At 44.6% G+C, this 15,248-nt stretch overlaps 1 protein-coding gene and 1 pseudogene across 2 annotated transcripts; one reads left to right on the forward strand and one right to left on the reverse strand.

Moving 5' to 3' along the window:
* Window positions 1-500: 500 nt before the first annotated feature.
* On the forward strand, window positions 501-12,461 carry LOC132381935 (ankyrin repeat domain-containing protein 65-like). Of its 2 annotated transcripts, XM_059951647.1 has the most exons (5): window positions 501-541; window positions 712-743; window positions 3,566-3,780; window positions 6,257-6,806; window positions 11,893-12,461. In XM_059951647.1, the coding sequence occupies exons 3-5, from the start codon at window positions 3,602-3,604 to the stop codon at window positions 12,304-12,306; spliced, it is 1,143 nt and encodes a 380-aa protein (XP_059807630.1). In that variant the 5' UTR covers window positions 501-541; window positions 712-743; window positions 3,566-3,601; the 3' UTR covers window positions 12,307-12,461. The 2 variants fall into 2 exon arrangements, with proteins under 2 accessions (XP_059807630.1, XP_059807629.1); XM_059951646.1 differs by lacking the exon at window positions 501-541 and having other exon boundaries at window positions 578-743.
* LOC132381934 (apoptosis regulatory protein Siva-like) lies at window positions 7,135-7,837 on the reverse strand (annotated as a pseudogene).
* Window positions 12,462-15,248: the final 2,787 nt, after the last annotated feature.

Below are 15,248 nucleotides of genomic sequence, written 5' to 3' on the forward strand. Positions count from 1 at the left end.
TGACAAATTTGTACAGTCTTTACAGCTTTCTGGTTATGGGAAGTTTTCAGAGTATTAACGTATAGTTTGAAGTCTGTTGTAAAAAACTATAAATGAAGGTTTCTTATTGCTGTATTTGCATTTATGGATATAAAATTTGCTGTAAGTTAACAAAAGATTTATGATAAAGAAATAATCCCCATGAGATTTGGTATATTTTTGAGAGCTCCTCTATTAATAGTTTCACTGAGTGATGAGGGGCATTGCACAATTTGAAAGATGAATGGATGTTGAAAGGGTTAATATACTCCAGTGAGATCGAACTGGTCCCATCAAAGGCTTGTGCAGCAATTGAAGGATATTATTTCACAAAAAAGGCTCAGCAAGTTTCTACTTGTCGAGATTATGAGGGTACACAATGGGACCTTTGTGTGTCTTGGATAATGTTTCCGGGAGTGCAGCCGACCAGTTCAATCGATGAAGATTTAAACGTCCGCACTTGCTGTGTACACACCAGAGGTGGCAATTCTTTATTGGACAAGTTGAGCACAATAAAAGTGGAGTAAGTTGCTGATATTGTTATATTCTTCACGCGGTAACTTCCATTTTAAATCCGTTTAATGATTCTATTCTGAATTGACCTCTCAAACTTTAAAACATTGTCTTACACTTTCCAGATTTTCTCTGTTTTTAATATGAAACTAATTTGCCGTTTGTTTTCCCCACCAACAGGAACCAAACCTGGAACCGTTGATCAACCAGCTGTAAGTAGCACTCTTCACCATATTCCTTGGATCTTTTTAAGAAGGATGTTCAGAGCATTTTATTTCAGTCCGATGTTCAGGAATACTTGTGTCAGGGACTGCATGTGGCAAAAGCAACCGGGAAAGCTGGCTGGACTCCGTGGTTGTTGTTTGCCCGAGATGCTTCAATCTCATCGAAGGATCGAAACCTCACCAAAGAGTGAGGCCCCTTCCCTTCCAGGTGTCCTGCCGGCCTTTCAGCCAGTCCAACATGACATTCACAACACAGCAGTCTAAAATCACGAATATGGAAAACTTCCTTCCATTCAAGTTTTTGCAGCACGGTACTCAGTCACCAATAAAATACTTTTGATACGAGTCCCACACCGCCAGGTTCCAGAACAGCTACTTCCCTTCAGACATTCAATTCTGTACAACCCTAATCCAATAACTTAGCGTAAGAATGTTATGGCCACTTTGAATCACTTTGCCCTACAATGGATGTTTTTTTTCAAATTCAAGTTCATTGTCATCTGACTGTACAAATACATGACCAGACAAAACATGTATCACACATGAAACAAGATATTACCGTACATAAGTTAATAAACTATCCGTGTTGTGTGCAGCACAGGTAAACAGTAAACAGCTCGCTGTCCTGGTGACAGGGTGCACATTACTCTCACAGCCTGGGGGAAGAAGCTGTTACCCTGTCTGGCAGTTCTCTTTCCTGACTGTAGTGGGTCAAAGAGCTTGTGGGATGGGTGACAGGGATCTTCAAAAATGCTTTGGGCCCTTCGCCTACAACGGTCCCGGTAAATATCGCAAACAGAGGAGAGGGAGACCCCCGTGATCCTCTCGGCAGTTCTTGCAGACCCCTGGAAGGTCCTGAGGCCCGATGCCTTGCAGCTTCTGTACTACACAGTGATTGTGTTGTGTATCTCCTTGTAAAAATGTGTACAATTTATGGCAATTCATGCTTTATTTTCTTGTGGATGTTTTGTCGTGGTTTCTCGTGCCCCACAAACGATTAGGAGACGCAGAAGATTCTTCAAGAAGTATTAAAACAAATGCTGGTTAGCTGATGCTATGTGCTTGTGATGCAGCTGCAGGAAGATTTTCATTGCACCTGCTCATGCATGCACTGATACATATGACTATAAACTCGACTCTGCCTTAGGGACAGACACGTAGCAAGTAAAATACCAATTTGTGCAGAGCAGTGTAACAATGATAGGGCAGCCTAATTGAATGAGGCAACAATAAAGGTCAGCTGACTGGTGATTACCTCCCTGTTTCAGCCTCCCAGTGAGGGCCCGGGATCTCCACGGAATATGGAGATCGGGTGGGGAGTCAGTTCCCATTATCACCAGCACTTCCTCACCCGGTACAGTGCGCCTCGAGAGAAGCGGTAGATGCGGAAATCTAGAGCGAAGCACAGAATACTGGAGGAACTCAGCAGGTCAGGCAGAATCTGTGAGGGTAAACAGTCAGCCGACTTGTCAATGAAAGTCCTAATGAAGAGTCACGACCCGAAGGGTCAACTGACCTGTTGAGTTCCTCCTGCATTTTGTGTGTGGTGCAGGAGCTTCAGATCAGATGTTTGTACTTGTTAATCAGGATTTAGAGTCATCAAAAAGAACAGTACAGAGACAGGCCCTTCAGCCCATCTATTCCATGCTGAAACCATTCAAACTGCCTACTCCCATCAACCTGCACTGGGGCCAGATTCCCTCCATACCCCTACCATCCACGTACCTATCCAAACTTCTCTCAAACGTTGAAATCGAGCTTGCATGCACCACTTGTGCTGGCGGCTCGTTCCACGCTCTCACGACCCTCTGAGTGAAGAAGTTTCCCCTCACGTTCCCCTTAAAAGTTTCACCCTTGACCCATGACCTCTGGTAGCAGTCTGCACCTCCCCCCCCAACCTCAGTGGGTGGGACAAGCAAATTAGATTAAGCCCAGGGCATTCTAAATCAGGAAATAGCCACACCTGACTCTTGAAACTAAAGGTTTATTTTGTGGCCTTGGATATGCTCCGCAATATGCAGTAGCCAGAGGTGCAAACACAGGAAAGCTGTAAACTCCTCTGCTTTTTGCAAGTCATGTTTCAGAATATTTACCAGTTTCCAAGCTACCTTGTGTTTTACTGACAGTGGAGTTCTTAAACGTCTGAAAGCCGACTGTTTAGTCAAAGCTTTGAGAGAGTTCAAAAGAATGACCATTTTGTTCTAACTTTAGGTTTCCGGCCTCTGCATTGTTTTTTTGCTAATTGTTTTCCCATTTCTCTGACGATTGGTTATTTATAAACTGACATAAAGCTTTCATGTTTGCAAACCCGTCTGCAACATCCTTTTTGTAAGCAAACGTCTTAAAGATTAGCTTTACTTGCCTGTGTACCTTGAAACATACAGTGAAGAGCATCATCTGCGAGGGCAACCAACACAGTCTGAGGATGTTCTGGGGGCAGCCCGCCAGTGTTTCCATGTCTCTGGCGTCAACAACTTGCTAACCCTAACTCGTACGTTATTGGCCTGTGGGAGGAAACCGGAGCTCCCGGAGGAAACCCAGGTAGCTATGGGGAGAACATGCAAACTCCTTACAAGCAGCAGTGGGAATTGAACCCGGGTCACTGGTACTGTAAAGCATTACTCTAACCGTTATACTTCAGTGCCGCCCATTGGGTGCTGCGTAAGTTGACTAAACATGGATCTGCAGATAAGAGCAAAGCCCCTCCCAATTTCAGAGTCTGCTTGTCCCAGATCTTCCTATTTTACAACTCATGTTTTTATTTATGCAAAAATACCCCACAAAGCTCTCAAAGGGTTTGCTTGTACCAGTTTTACTTTTTAAGAAGACATGACGAGGTATCTGGGATGACAGCAGAACCGTTGTGGAGACTGGTGGATCTCAGTGAGGAGCCTCACGAGGCACAACAGAGAGCAGAAGATGGGGCCCACCTCAGCACGTGGACTGACCTTCATCGGGCAGCTTGGAGTGGTGACATCCACCTGGTGAGGACATATCTACAGCACGGCAGTCTCGTAGACTCCAGGTGAGGTGCTGCCTTTGGCAGAAACTGCATTCAACTACAACAACAATATGAAATAGACTAACACAAGGGTCAGTGGAATAGGCTGATGAATGAAGGAGTTTGCCTTCTGAGCTTAGGGCCATGCGACATAGGAGCCGAGTTAGGCCATTCAGCCCATCTAGTCTGCACCACCATTCCATCGTGACTGATCCATTTCCCTCTACACCCCATTCTTCTGCCTTCTCCCCATAACCTTTCACAGCCCAACTAATCAAGAACCTCCACCTTTATTGCACCTAGTGACCTAGCCTCCTGTGGCAATGAATTCCACAAATTTACCACCCTTTGTCTGTAGAAATTGCTCCATCTCTGTTCTAAATGGGCATCTCTCTACTTTGAGGCTTTGCCCTCTAGTCCTAGACTCACTACCAAAGGAAACATCCTCTTAACATCACTCTATCTAGGCCTGTCAACATTCGATAGGTTTCAATGAGATCCCCCCCTCGTTCTTCTAAATTCCAGCAGGTACAAGCCCAGGGCCATCAAACACTGCTCATATGTTAACACTTTCATTCCCAGAACCATTCTCATGAACCTCCTCTGCACCCTCTCCAATGTCAGCATGTCCTTCCTTAAATCACGGGCCCAAAGCTACTCACCGTACTCCAAGTGAGACCTCACCAGCACCGCCTCAGCATTACAAGGAACGATGGGGCGATTAACAACTGTATTCCTTCAAATCCCTTCCATTCTTGGAGATATCCCTGGTGGAGCTGGGACTGGCTTATCTTTGTCACTGTCGTGAAATTCGTTATTGTCCAGCAGCAAGACATTGCAGTACATATTAATAAAAATATAATCTCCGTATGAGGTCAGAATTAGATTGTCATGACTGGGAGGAGTTCCGCAGGAAGCACGTCACAAGCGGAGACTCCCAAAGATCAATTGCAAATCACAGCTCTCAGTGTTTTGGTTGAGAGCATAAAAGGAGGAAATTTTGCAGAAACCTTCTGAACATGAAATACATTGGGTCCAATCCCTGCAGAGATTCTGTCTCACCGGTCCGCGATCCAAATCTTCCACTTTATTCATCCTGAATTGTTTTATTAGCACAGGAGCCAGCCTAAACCATCCAGAATTCATTTGAATGCACAGGTTGTGCACCCCGATCTAAGATGCTTGGGGCTGGAAATGTTTTGGATTTCAGTGGGGGTTTTCTTGGACTTTGGAATATTTGCACCTATATAAAGAGCTACCTTGTCTAAACATGGAATCCATTTGCATTACATATGCAGCTTATACATACACCCTGAAGGTAGTTCTATAATATATTTTTTTAAATGTTGTGCATGAAACAATGTGTACATTGAACCATCAGAAAGGTAAGCTATCACCACCTCAGCCACCAGGTGGACAGTCAGTGGCTGTTTGGCATCACAATCATTCCTGACTCTGAATTTGTGTGTTACCGGTACGCAGTCTTTGTCTTACACTTGTTCATCACACATATGTGCTGATACAGCCGATCAGCGTGTTAGATTTTCATCAGCGACGATCTTAGAGAACTCATCAGTGAATTTCGCTGCTGCTTTGTGATCAGCCAAACACAAATCTTTAAAAAAAATTAATCCCTGTCTGTCCTTATATTTCTGCGATCAGCCTGCTGAATAGTCACAAATATCTTCAATTTTTAGTTTGTTGTGACAGATCTTTCCTTGTTTCATGATCGGCTTACCGGTAATATTTTACTCCGATGCTGACAAATCCACTCTTTCAATACACAATCGAGATCTTCCTTTTTCACTTTATGCGGTGTTTTTCTATTTTTCATTAACTCCTGATCATGGAGGCTGGCTGGTGGCGCAGTGACATCAGTGCCGGACTCCAGAGCGAAGGTTCCCCAGTTCGAATCCCGAGTTGGGCCACCCCCGAGCACACTTTCCATCTGTGCCGGGTTGAGTATCGAGCTAGCCGCTTGGCCTTTAGGGTCGAGTCAGGAACGTTCATATCGTGACCTGACACCACATGTCAGCCAAGAATGGCTGACTGTCAGGTGCGACACGCTAAAAAAAAATTAGGTGTGCGAGGTAACTTCTCTGAACTATCTGTGGTAGGCAGAGATCTGTGCATCGCCTAGAAACTTCCCCAGCCCCTTCCCCTTCTGTTTGTGGTGTCATGCCAACGATCAAAAAAATGTTGGATTTTGCAGGTTTTCAGATTTTGAAGTTTCAGTTAAGGGGGTGCTCAACCTGTATATATCTATGAATTCGTGCTCTTCATTTTAACCGTATGATTGAAAAGTGCAAGGGCACAGTCAGGTATTTGGAACTGGAGTCAGTTTATTGTTGTTGCATGTGCTGAGATACAGTGAAAATCTTTTCTTGCATTCTGTTCATATGCATCAAATCATTACACCATGCACAGAGTTAGGACAAGCTAAAACACTAATAACGCTGAATAATAACTATCTGATATACCATTGTCCCGTTAAATGCAGGGATGAATTTGGCTGCACCCCACTACATTACGCAGTATTTAAGGGCTGCCAATCACTGGTTAAACTTCTCATTCACCGTGGGGCAGAGGTCGACGCCACAGACAGGCACGGCTGGACCCCTCTTCACCGAGCGGCGTGGAACGGACGCACCCAGACCGCCGTCCTCCTCCTGCGGCGTGGGGCTTCGGCCAGCGTGCCGACTGGGAGCGGACTTACAGCGCTGCACTGCGCAGCCATAGGGGGGCACCTCCTGATCGCGCAGCAGCTGCTGAGCTACGGCGCAAGCGCCGATGCAGCTGACACGCAGCACTGGACCCCGCTGCACTGGGCTATCGTGAGTGACCGGCTGCATATCATCGAATTTCTCCTTTCGAAAGGCGCTTCAACGCAATGCTCAACACGGGGTGACATGACACCCCTGCACTTGGCCGTGGAGGTCGGAAACAGAAAAGTAATTGAAATGCTATTGGAAACTGGAACCTGCATCAATGCTGAAGATGCTGTGGGAAGGACCGCGTTATCGATTGCTGCTGCTAACGGCCAAGAAGAGGTATGTCTGGACAATAAATAACAATGAAATGCATGATACACTGAGAGAGACACAGACCATACCAGACCTTCTCTTTGTAAACAATGTCCCAGATGCCAAGCACATAGCATTCCACAGCCAAGCTCCCCGACAATCTGTACATCAACAACAAAGCCAAAATGTAAAAGTCGCCACTCTTAAATCACTTTAAAGTTTTTATTTTGCAAACAGTTAAAAACTTTATTACAAAATACAAAATTAAAACGGTATATTTCCATTTGTACACAAGTGGAAATCACTTACTGTGAAAAATTCCCATACAAGAGCCCACAAATCTGAAATGTTGCTTTTATGAGGCACAGTCATAGCAGAACACTTAGTCCTCAGCATCATCATAATCTGCAAATGAACATATTGAGCAGAAATTCTTCGTGCAGTGATCACACACTTTGATGTAATCCTGCCATAGTAAGTGATCACACCGTGAAGAAGGTTTCTTGAAATTGGATGGCTTCAGACAGATAAATCAGTTTGTAACTGCTGCCTTGATGGACGATTTTTGCAGATATGGTAAACCCTTTAGAAGTTGTCCATTTTGTCCTAGAAATGTCTGCCCTTGGAGCATGTCATGATCATTGTTACAAATTGATGCTCCATCAATAACTCTCGGAGACGTGAGGCGAGAGATAGGCTTTTATTGGCTGGAAGGGAGCACTGTCAGCAGCAAGAGACCACCACACAACATCCTGGAGACTGAGGGAGGAGCAATGCCTCCAATCGTGTCCAGACAGGTATATGTAGTTCTCCACACAAATACTTTCAGGTTCCTTCACGTAGTTATCCTCAACCAGTGTATATTTTTCACCCAAGTTACCAATCCATAAATCTCCCATAAAAGACTGGGCTCCATTGAACAGCAAGCTCTTGGTTTTCTCATACACTTCCCGCTTGTCCTTCTCCCCAAGCACACCTTCACTCAGCTCCCTCTGGGTCACGTAGACTTGCCACTGCAGCGGTGCGGCACCCCCAAACGGGCTGGCTCTCTTCGTCATACTTACACAAACCAAGCGCCCCCTTCCCGCGCAAAGTTTTTTCTTGTTTAAGCAACTTCACTTCTAACATCTCCTTTCAATACCTGAGGGCCACAAACTTTACATCCCACAAGTCCTCTCCCTCCTCCCACACACCCAAAACAGAGGGAGAGTGTGCATGCATACATAGTCCAAATGAACCGAACTCAACCTTCTCCTGTTGTTTTCATGTATATATAAAAAAAACTAAATTTGAAAAAATTTAGACAATTCAAATGTCCATAAGGATTTTGTAATTAGTTCTAACTCTTTAAGTTAATAAGATTCTTAAGGTACCAAATTCCTTCACTTTAAGAGCACAAGAGCTGGAGCTCCCTTCTTTATGAAACAGTCAGCTAGTTGCTACTTCATAGCAAGTGATGAATTTTCTGTGTTTGGACAAGTTCTTTGATGCTGCTTATTTTTAGAAGAAGCCTCTTCTTTATAACTGACTTGGTGGATTTGATGGCATCAACTAAAGAGCAGTTGGCTGTGATACAAGTTATATGTAGACCGTTCTTCTTCGGGTCACAATCGATTGTGCTCCGAACAGACTGTGGCTGGGAAAACAGCATGCGCGAAGTTTGTTTCACTTCAGGTTGAAGCGCAGTGGCAAAACCCATCCACTGTCTGTACACCGGGTGTCCGTATGGAAGTGTCCTCATGCCAAGCTTGTGGGAACAAATCCCAGAGATATAACAGCATCCTCTCCTTGAGGTGGGGGCTCCTGCCATTTGGATGTGTGTTTCTCAAATCTCCCCAGAGGTGGATTTGGTTCATCTTTTAAAAAGAGAAATTGCTCTTAATTCAAATGAGAAGGTGTTTCATTTCAGAGCAAGCTGAAAGTTCCATGGAAGGAAGTTCACTCAATTAGTTAATCCGGTGCAAATTTTAAAGTTCAAAGTAAAATTTATTATCAGAGTACATACATGTCACCACATACAGCCGAGATTCTTTTTCCTGTGGGCATACTCATCAAATCTATAGAATGGTAACTGTAAACAAGATCAAAGAAAGATCAAGTAGAGCATAGAAGACTGTGCACATGCAAATGTAAATAAATAGCAATAAATAACGAGAACATGAGATAACAAGATAAAGATTCCTTAAAATTAGATCATTGGGTGTGGGAACATCTCAAAAGGTAAGCATTGTTGTTCTGTTTTGTTCAAGAACCAGATGGCTGAGGAGTAGTAACTGTTCTTGAACATGGTGGTGTGAGTCTTGAGGCCTGGGTGGTGAGGATCTTTGATGATGGACACCACTTTCCTACAACAGCATTTCATGTAGATGCTCTACGGTTGGGAGGGCTTTCTGCCTACTGGGCAGAATCCACTACTTTTTGTAGGATTTTCCGTTCAAAGGCAATACCAAATTAAAACACACAATGCTTCCTCTATTTCAGAAAGCTGGCTTCCTTAAATAAAACGTTTTAGCCTATCATACAACATTTTGAAACTCTTTCTTTTTATTTGTTTTTTTTAATTTCAGCACTAAAGGAAAGCTAATATTTTTCGCCCAGCCCTCAGAGTCCTTGAGAAAGTGGTGGTAACTCATCTCCCTGAACCACGGCACACCAATGGGAAGGGAGTTCCAGGCTTTAGGCCAACTGATGATTGACGGTACTGGATTTTGTCAATATGGAGCAGAGTGATTTTATAAATCTGGTGGGAGCAAAGGAATTTGGGAATGATAAGGGTAGAGCGCCACAGGAGGGGTGTGGGACAGGTGGCAGAGAAGGAATACCAGGGGCAGGGGGTGACATGGTTGCAAACACACCCAGCCCTGAAACATCAGGCAAGGTCATTTGATTCCGAGCAATTACTTCACTGATCATTACAAAATGTCCTTCTGTCGCTTCCCATTCCCTCCCCTCTCCTTTCTCCTTTTCCCAACCATGATTCCCCTCTCCCTGCCCCCTTCCCACTCTCAGTCCACAATGGAGACCCATATCAGAATCAGGTTTATCATCACTCACATGAGTCATGAAATTTGTTTTTTCTTTGACATCACTACAGAGTAATACGTAAAATTACTACAGTACTGTGCAAAAGTCTTCGCTGTCCTAGCTATGTACATGTGCCTAAGACTTTTGCATAGTATTCTACATCAAAGGTCAAGATAGTTGGGAGCTTCAGGTTCTTCAGAGTGATGGCCTGTCCTGGTACATCCCTGTTGACAACATGGTCAAGTAAGTTGACCAGTGCCTGAACGTTCACGGGAGGTTAAAGGAACTTGGCGTGTCACCTTTGACCCTTATCAGTGCAGCATTGAAAGCGTCCTGTCAGAATGCAGCACAGCTGGGTGTGGTAACTGCCCTGCTCGTGACCGCAGGGAGTTGTGGAAACCAGCCTCCCTTCCATGGGCTCTGCCTACACTTCTCCCTACCTCATAATCAAAGATCTCACCCACTCCGGGTATTCTCTCCTCACCCAACAGGCAGGAGATACAAAAGCCTGAAACCATGTGCAGCCAAGCTCAAGAAAAGCTTCTACCCTGCTGTTATAAGATTGTCGAACAGTCCCCTAGTATGAATGAAATAGACTCTTAACCTCACAGTTTACTTCCTTATGACCTTGTGCATTACTGCCTACCTGCACTGCACTGCTCTCCCTCTCTCTGTTGTATGCTTTATTCTGCACCCTGCTATTGTTTTACCCCGTACTATCTCAATGCACTGCTGTACTTAATTCAGGGGGCAGAAGTGAGTGCGGTTGCTGCTTCTACGGAGAAGGTGCTTGGGAAGCTGAAATCTCTGAAGGCAGATATGTCATCTGGACCAGACGGATTATACCCCGGGGTTCTGAACGAAGTATCTGAAGAGACTGTGGAAGCAATAGTGGTGATTTTTCGACCATCACTAGATTCTGGAATGGTTCCAGAGGACTGGAAAGTTGCAAATGTCACTCCACTCTTTAAGAAGAGAGGAAGGCAAACGATAGGAAACTATAGGCCAGAAGAGGCTTTTCATTCTAGAACAAAGGAGCTGTCCGCCTTCTTCAAAGAAAGGGGCTTCCCTTCCTCCACCATCAACACTGCCCGCAACCCCATCTCTTCTATTTCCTCACATCTGCCCTCACCACATTCTCCAACCACTCCACCAGGGAATGGGTTCCTCTTGTCTTCACCCACCACCCCACCAGCCTCCACATCCAGCACATAATTCTCCACAATTCCAACAGCTTCAACGAGATCCCACCACCAAGCACATCTTCCTCCCCCTCCACTTTCTGCTTTCCACAGAGATGAGGAGAAATTTCTTTGGCCACTGGATGGTGAATCTGTGGAATTCATTGCCACAGATGCCCAAGTCGTTGGGTATATTTAAAGTGGAGGCTGATAGGTTCTTGATTAGTCAGGGCATGAAAGGGTATGTGGAAAAGGCAGGAAAATGGGATTGAGAGGGATAATAGATCACCCATGATGGAATGGAAGAACAGACTCGATGCGCTGAATGGCCTAATACTGCTCAATATGTCAGATGGTCTTCTGATCTTCATGAAGAGTTTGCAAGACTGTACCTCAGTACGTGTGACAACAATAAACCAATTTACCAATTTAACTAACAGTGGATTTCCAATACATCTCTGTCGTGGACTTACTCCAATAAAGGATTAATTATCTGATATGTCAACCCATTCACTGTATGCAGCCACAGGTCTTTAGTGAAATGCCAATGGTAATGACAAGCAAACTGCTGGAAGAACTAAGCAAGGAAATAGAACAGCGTAGAATATTGACCGCCCATCGCCTTCCACCGATGCTGTTTGGCCGGCTGAGTTCATCCAGCAGCTTTCTTTGCTCCAGATTCTAGCATCTGCAGTTCCTTGTGTCTGCTACTGGTAGGTGCTTAGTTAGTTTAAATCCGGGGTTCCCGATCTTTTGTTCTATGGCATGAGCCAATACCATTAAGCCAGGGATCCACGGACCCCAGATTGGGAACACCCTGCTTAAAGGAAAAGCTCAAAATATAATCATTTTCAATAAAAGCAGCAGGAATCATTTGTAAAGTTCACGATTTGCATCCTTTCCGACAGGTGTTGGCAGATTTACTCGCACACGGGGCTGTGGACAGTGACAGAGCATCTGCTCTGCAGGCCGCAGCAGGGATAGGCCACTTCCGAATAATGGACCTCCTCACACAACAGGGGGCCAGCGTAGACGTCAGAGATGGCCTGAACATGACCGCTCTTCATCGGGCGGCGGAAAGGGGCGATACTGATGTTGCAGGGTATCTGATAGAGCGTGGAGCTGACGTAGAGGCAAGAGGCTGGCTAATGGATACTCCTCTCCACCTCGCTACCAAAAGGGGCCACGAGCAGACCATCCAATTACTGCTGAGCAAAGGTGCCAACATGTACGCCACTAACCTGTGGTACGAAATGCCCCTTGACATTGCCTCAGCACGAGACTGTCACAATGATCTTTGTGCATTTGAGAAACAGAATTAACTCTATTTGTGTATAAACTTAAAATAATCATATGCCCTTTTATAACACCGTAAAGTGGCCACTGTACTTTTAACAATGCTATATGCTTGCACAATACACAAAGAGTGACAACATATGTACGTTGAAGCCAGGCTCAGAATCAGAGTTAGATTTAATATTGCCAGCATATCTGGTGAAATTTGTTAACTATACAGTAGTAGTACAATGAAATACATGAAAAATAAACTGTTACATTATAAATGTCTATTAAATAGTTAAGTTAAAATAAGTAGTGTAAAAATGTGAAAAAGGCACAACAGCGTCTCTTTCACCTCAGATGGTTGAAGAAGTTTGGTTTGGGCCTCCAAATCCTAAGAACTTTCTACAAAGGCACAACTGAGAACATCCTGACTGGCTGCATCACTGCCTGGTATGGAAACTGTACCTCCCTTAATCACAAGGCTCTGCAGAGAGTGGTGCGGGCAGCCCAGCGCATCTGTAGATGTGAACTTCCCACTATTCAGGACATGTACAAAGACAGGTGTGTAAAAAGGGCCCGAAGGATCACTGGGGACCCGAGTCACCCCAACCACAATCTGTTCCAGCTGCTACCATCTGAGAAATGGTACCTCAGCATAAAAGCCAGGACCAGCAGGCTCCGGGTCAGCTTCTTCCACCAGGCCATCAGACTGATTAATTCATGCTGACACAAACGTATTTCTATGTTATATTGACTGTCCTGTTGTACATAATATTTATTATAAATCACTATAATTGCGCATTGCACATTTGAATTGAAGCATAACATGAAGATTTTTACTCCTCGCCTATTTGAAAGATGTAATTAAGAAAGTCAATAAATTCAATTCAGTTCAGTAACAGAAATAAGAAAGCAGTGAGGTAGTGTTCATGGGTTCAATGTCCATTCAGAAATCGGATGGCAGAGGGGAAGAAGCTGTTCCTGAAACATTGAGTGTGTGCCTCCAGGCTTCTGTACCTCCTTCCTGACGGTAACAGCGTGAGAAGGACATGTCCTGGGTGCTGGGGATCCTTAGTGATGGATCAAACACGAGGAAATCTGCAGATGCTGGAAATTCAAACAACAACACACACAAAATGCTGGTGGAACGCAGCAGGCCAGGCAGCGTTGATAGGGAGAAGCGCTGTCGACGTTTCGGGCCAAGACCCTTCGTCAGGATGGATGGATTAGTGATGGATGCTGCTCCTTGAAGATGGATTGGATACTATGGAGGCTGGTGCCCATGATAGAGCTGACCAATTTTACAATTTTCTGCAACTTATTTCGAACGTGTGCAGAAGCAGTTGCTTCTATCCACGTGCCAGACAGCGATGCAGGCAGTCAGAGTGCTGTCCATGGTACATTTGTACACGTTTCCAAGTGTTTTAGTTGACAAACCAAATCTCCTCAAACTCCTAATGAAACATAGCCTTCTTCATAGCTGCATCAAGATGCTTCGTCCGGGTTAGGTCCTCAGAGATATTGACACCAAGGAGCTTGAAATTGCTGATTTTGTATAATGTACTCACAATGTACTTTATCTAACACCATAAAATGCACCCTATCCCTTGTACTTCACTGGACCCTGAGTTATAGTTATGCTTCACAACAACATAGAAAACCTACAGCACAATACACGTCCACGAAGTTGTGCAACATGTACTTACCTTAGAAATTACCTATGGCCACCCATAGCCCTCTAATTTTCTAAGCTCCATCTAACTTTCCAGGAGCCTCTTAAAAGACCCTATTGTATCCGCCTCCACCACCGTTGCTGGCAACCCATTCCATGCACTCACCACTCTCTGTGTAAAAAATTTACCCCTGACATCTCCTCTGTACCTACTCCCCAGCACCTTAAAACTGTGCCTTCTCGTGCTAGTCATTTCAGCCCTGGGAAAAAGCCTCTGACTATCCACACAATTAATGCCTCTCATTATTTTGTACACCTCTATCAAGTCACCTCTCATCCTCCAACACCCCAAGGAGAAAAGGCTGAGTTCATTCAACCTATTCTCATAAGGCAAGCTTCCCAAACCAGACTTACATCCTTGTAAACCTCCTCTGCACCCTTTCTAAGGTTTCCACATCCTTCCTGAGGTGACCAGAACTGAGTACAGTACTCCAAGTGGGGTCTGACCAGGGTCCTATATAGCTGTAACATTACCTCTCAGCTCCTAAACTCAATCCCACGGTTGATGAAGGCCAATGCACCATATGCCTTCTCAACCACAGAGTCAACCTGCGCAGCAGCTTTGAGTGTCTTATGGACTCAGACCCCAAGATCCCTCTGATCCTCCACACTGCCAAGAGTCTTACCATTAATGCTATAATTCTGCCATCACATTTGACCTACCAAAATGAACCACTTCACACTTATCTGGGTTGAACTCCATCTGCCACTTCTCAGCCCAGTTTTACATCCTATCAATGTCCAGCTGTAATCTGTGACATCCCTCCACTATCCACAACAACCCCAACATTTGTGTCATCAGCAAATTTACTAACCCATCCCTCCACTTCCTCATCCAGGTCAATTATAAAAATCACAAAGAGAAGGGGTCCCAGAACAGATCCCTGAGACACACCACTAGTCACAAGCCTCCATGCAGACTATGACCCATCTACAACCATTCTTTGTCTTCTGTGGGCAAGCCAGTTCTGGATCCAGAAAGCAATGTCCCCTTGGATCCCATGCCTCCTTACTTTCTTAATAAGCTTTGTATGGAGTACCTTATCAAGTGCCTTGCTGAAATCCATATACACTACATTTACAGCTCTACCTTCATCAATGTATTTAGTCACTTCCTCAAAAAATTCAATCAGGCTCGTAAGGCATGACTTGCCTTTGACAAAGCCATGCCGACTATTCCTAATCATAATATGTCTCTCCAAATGTTCATAAATCCTGTCTCTCAGGATCTTCTCCATCAACTTATCAACC

This window comes from Hypanus sabinus, chromosome 27 (assembly GCF_030144855.1).
Source record: "Hypanus sabinus isolate sHypSab1 chromosome 27, sHypSab1.hap1, whole genome shotgun sequence".
Classification (NCBI taxonomy): Eukaryota; Metazoa; Chordata; class Chondrichthyes; order Myliobatiformes; family Dasyatidae; genus Hypanus; species Hypanus sabinus.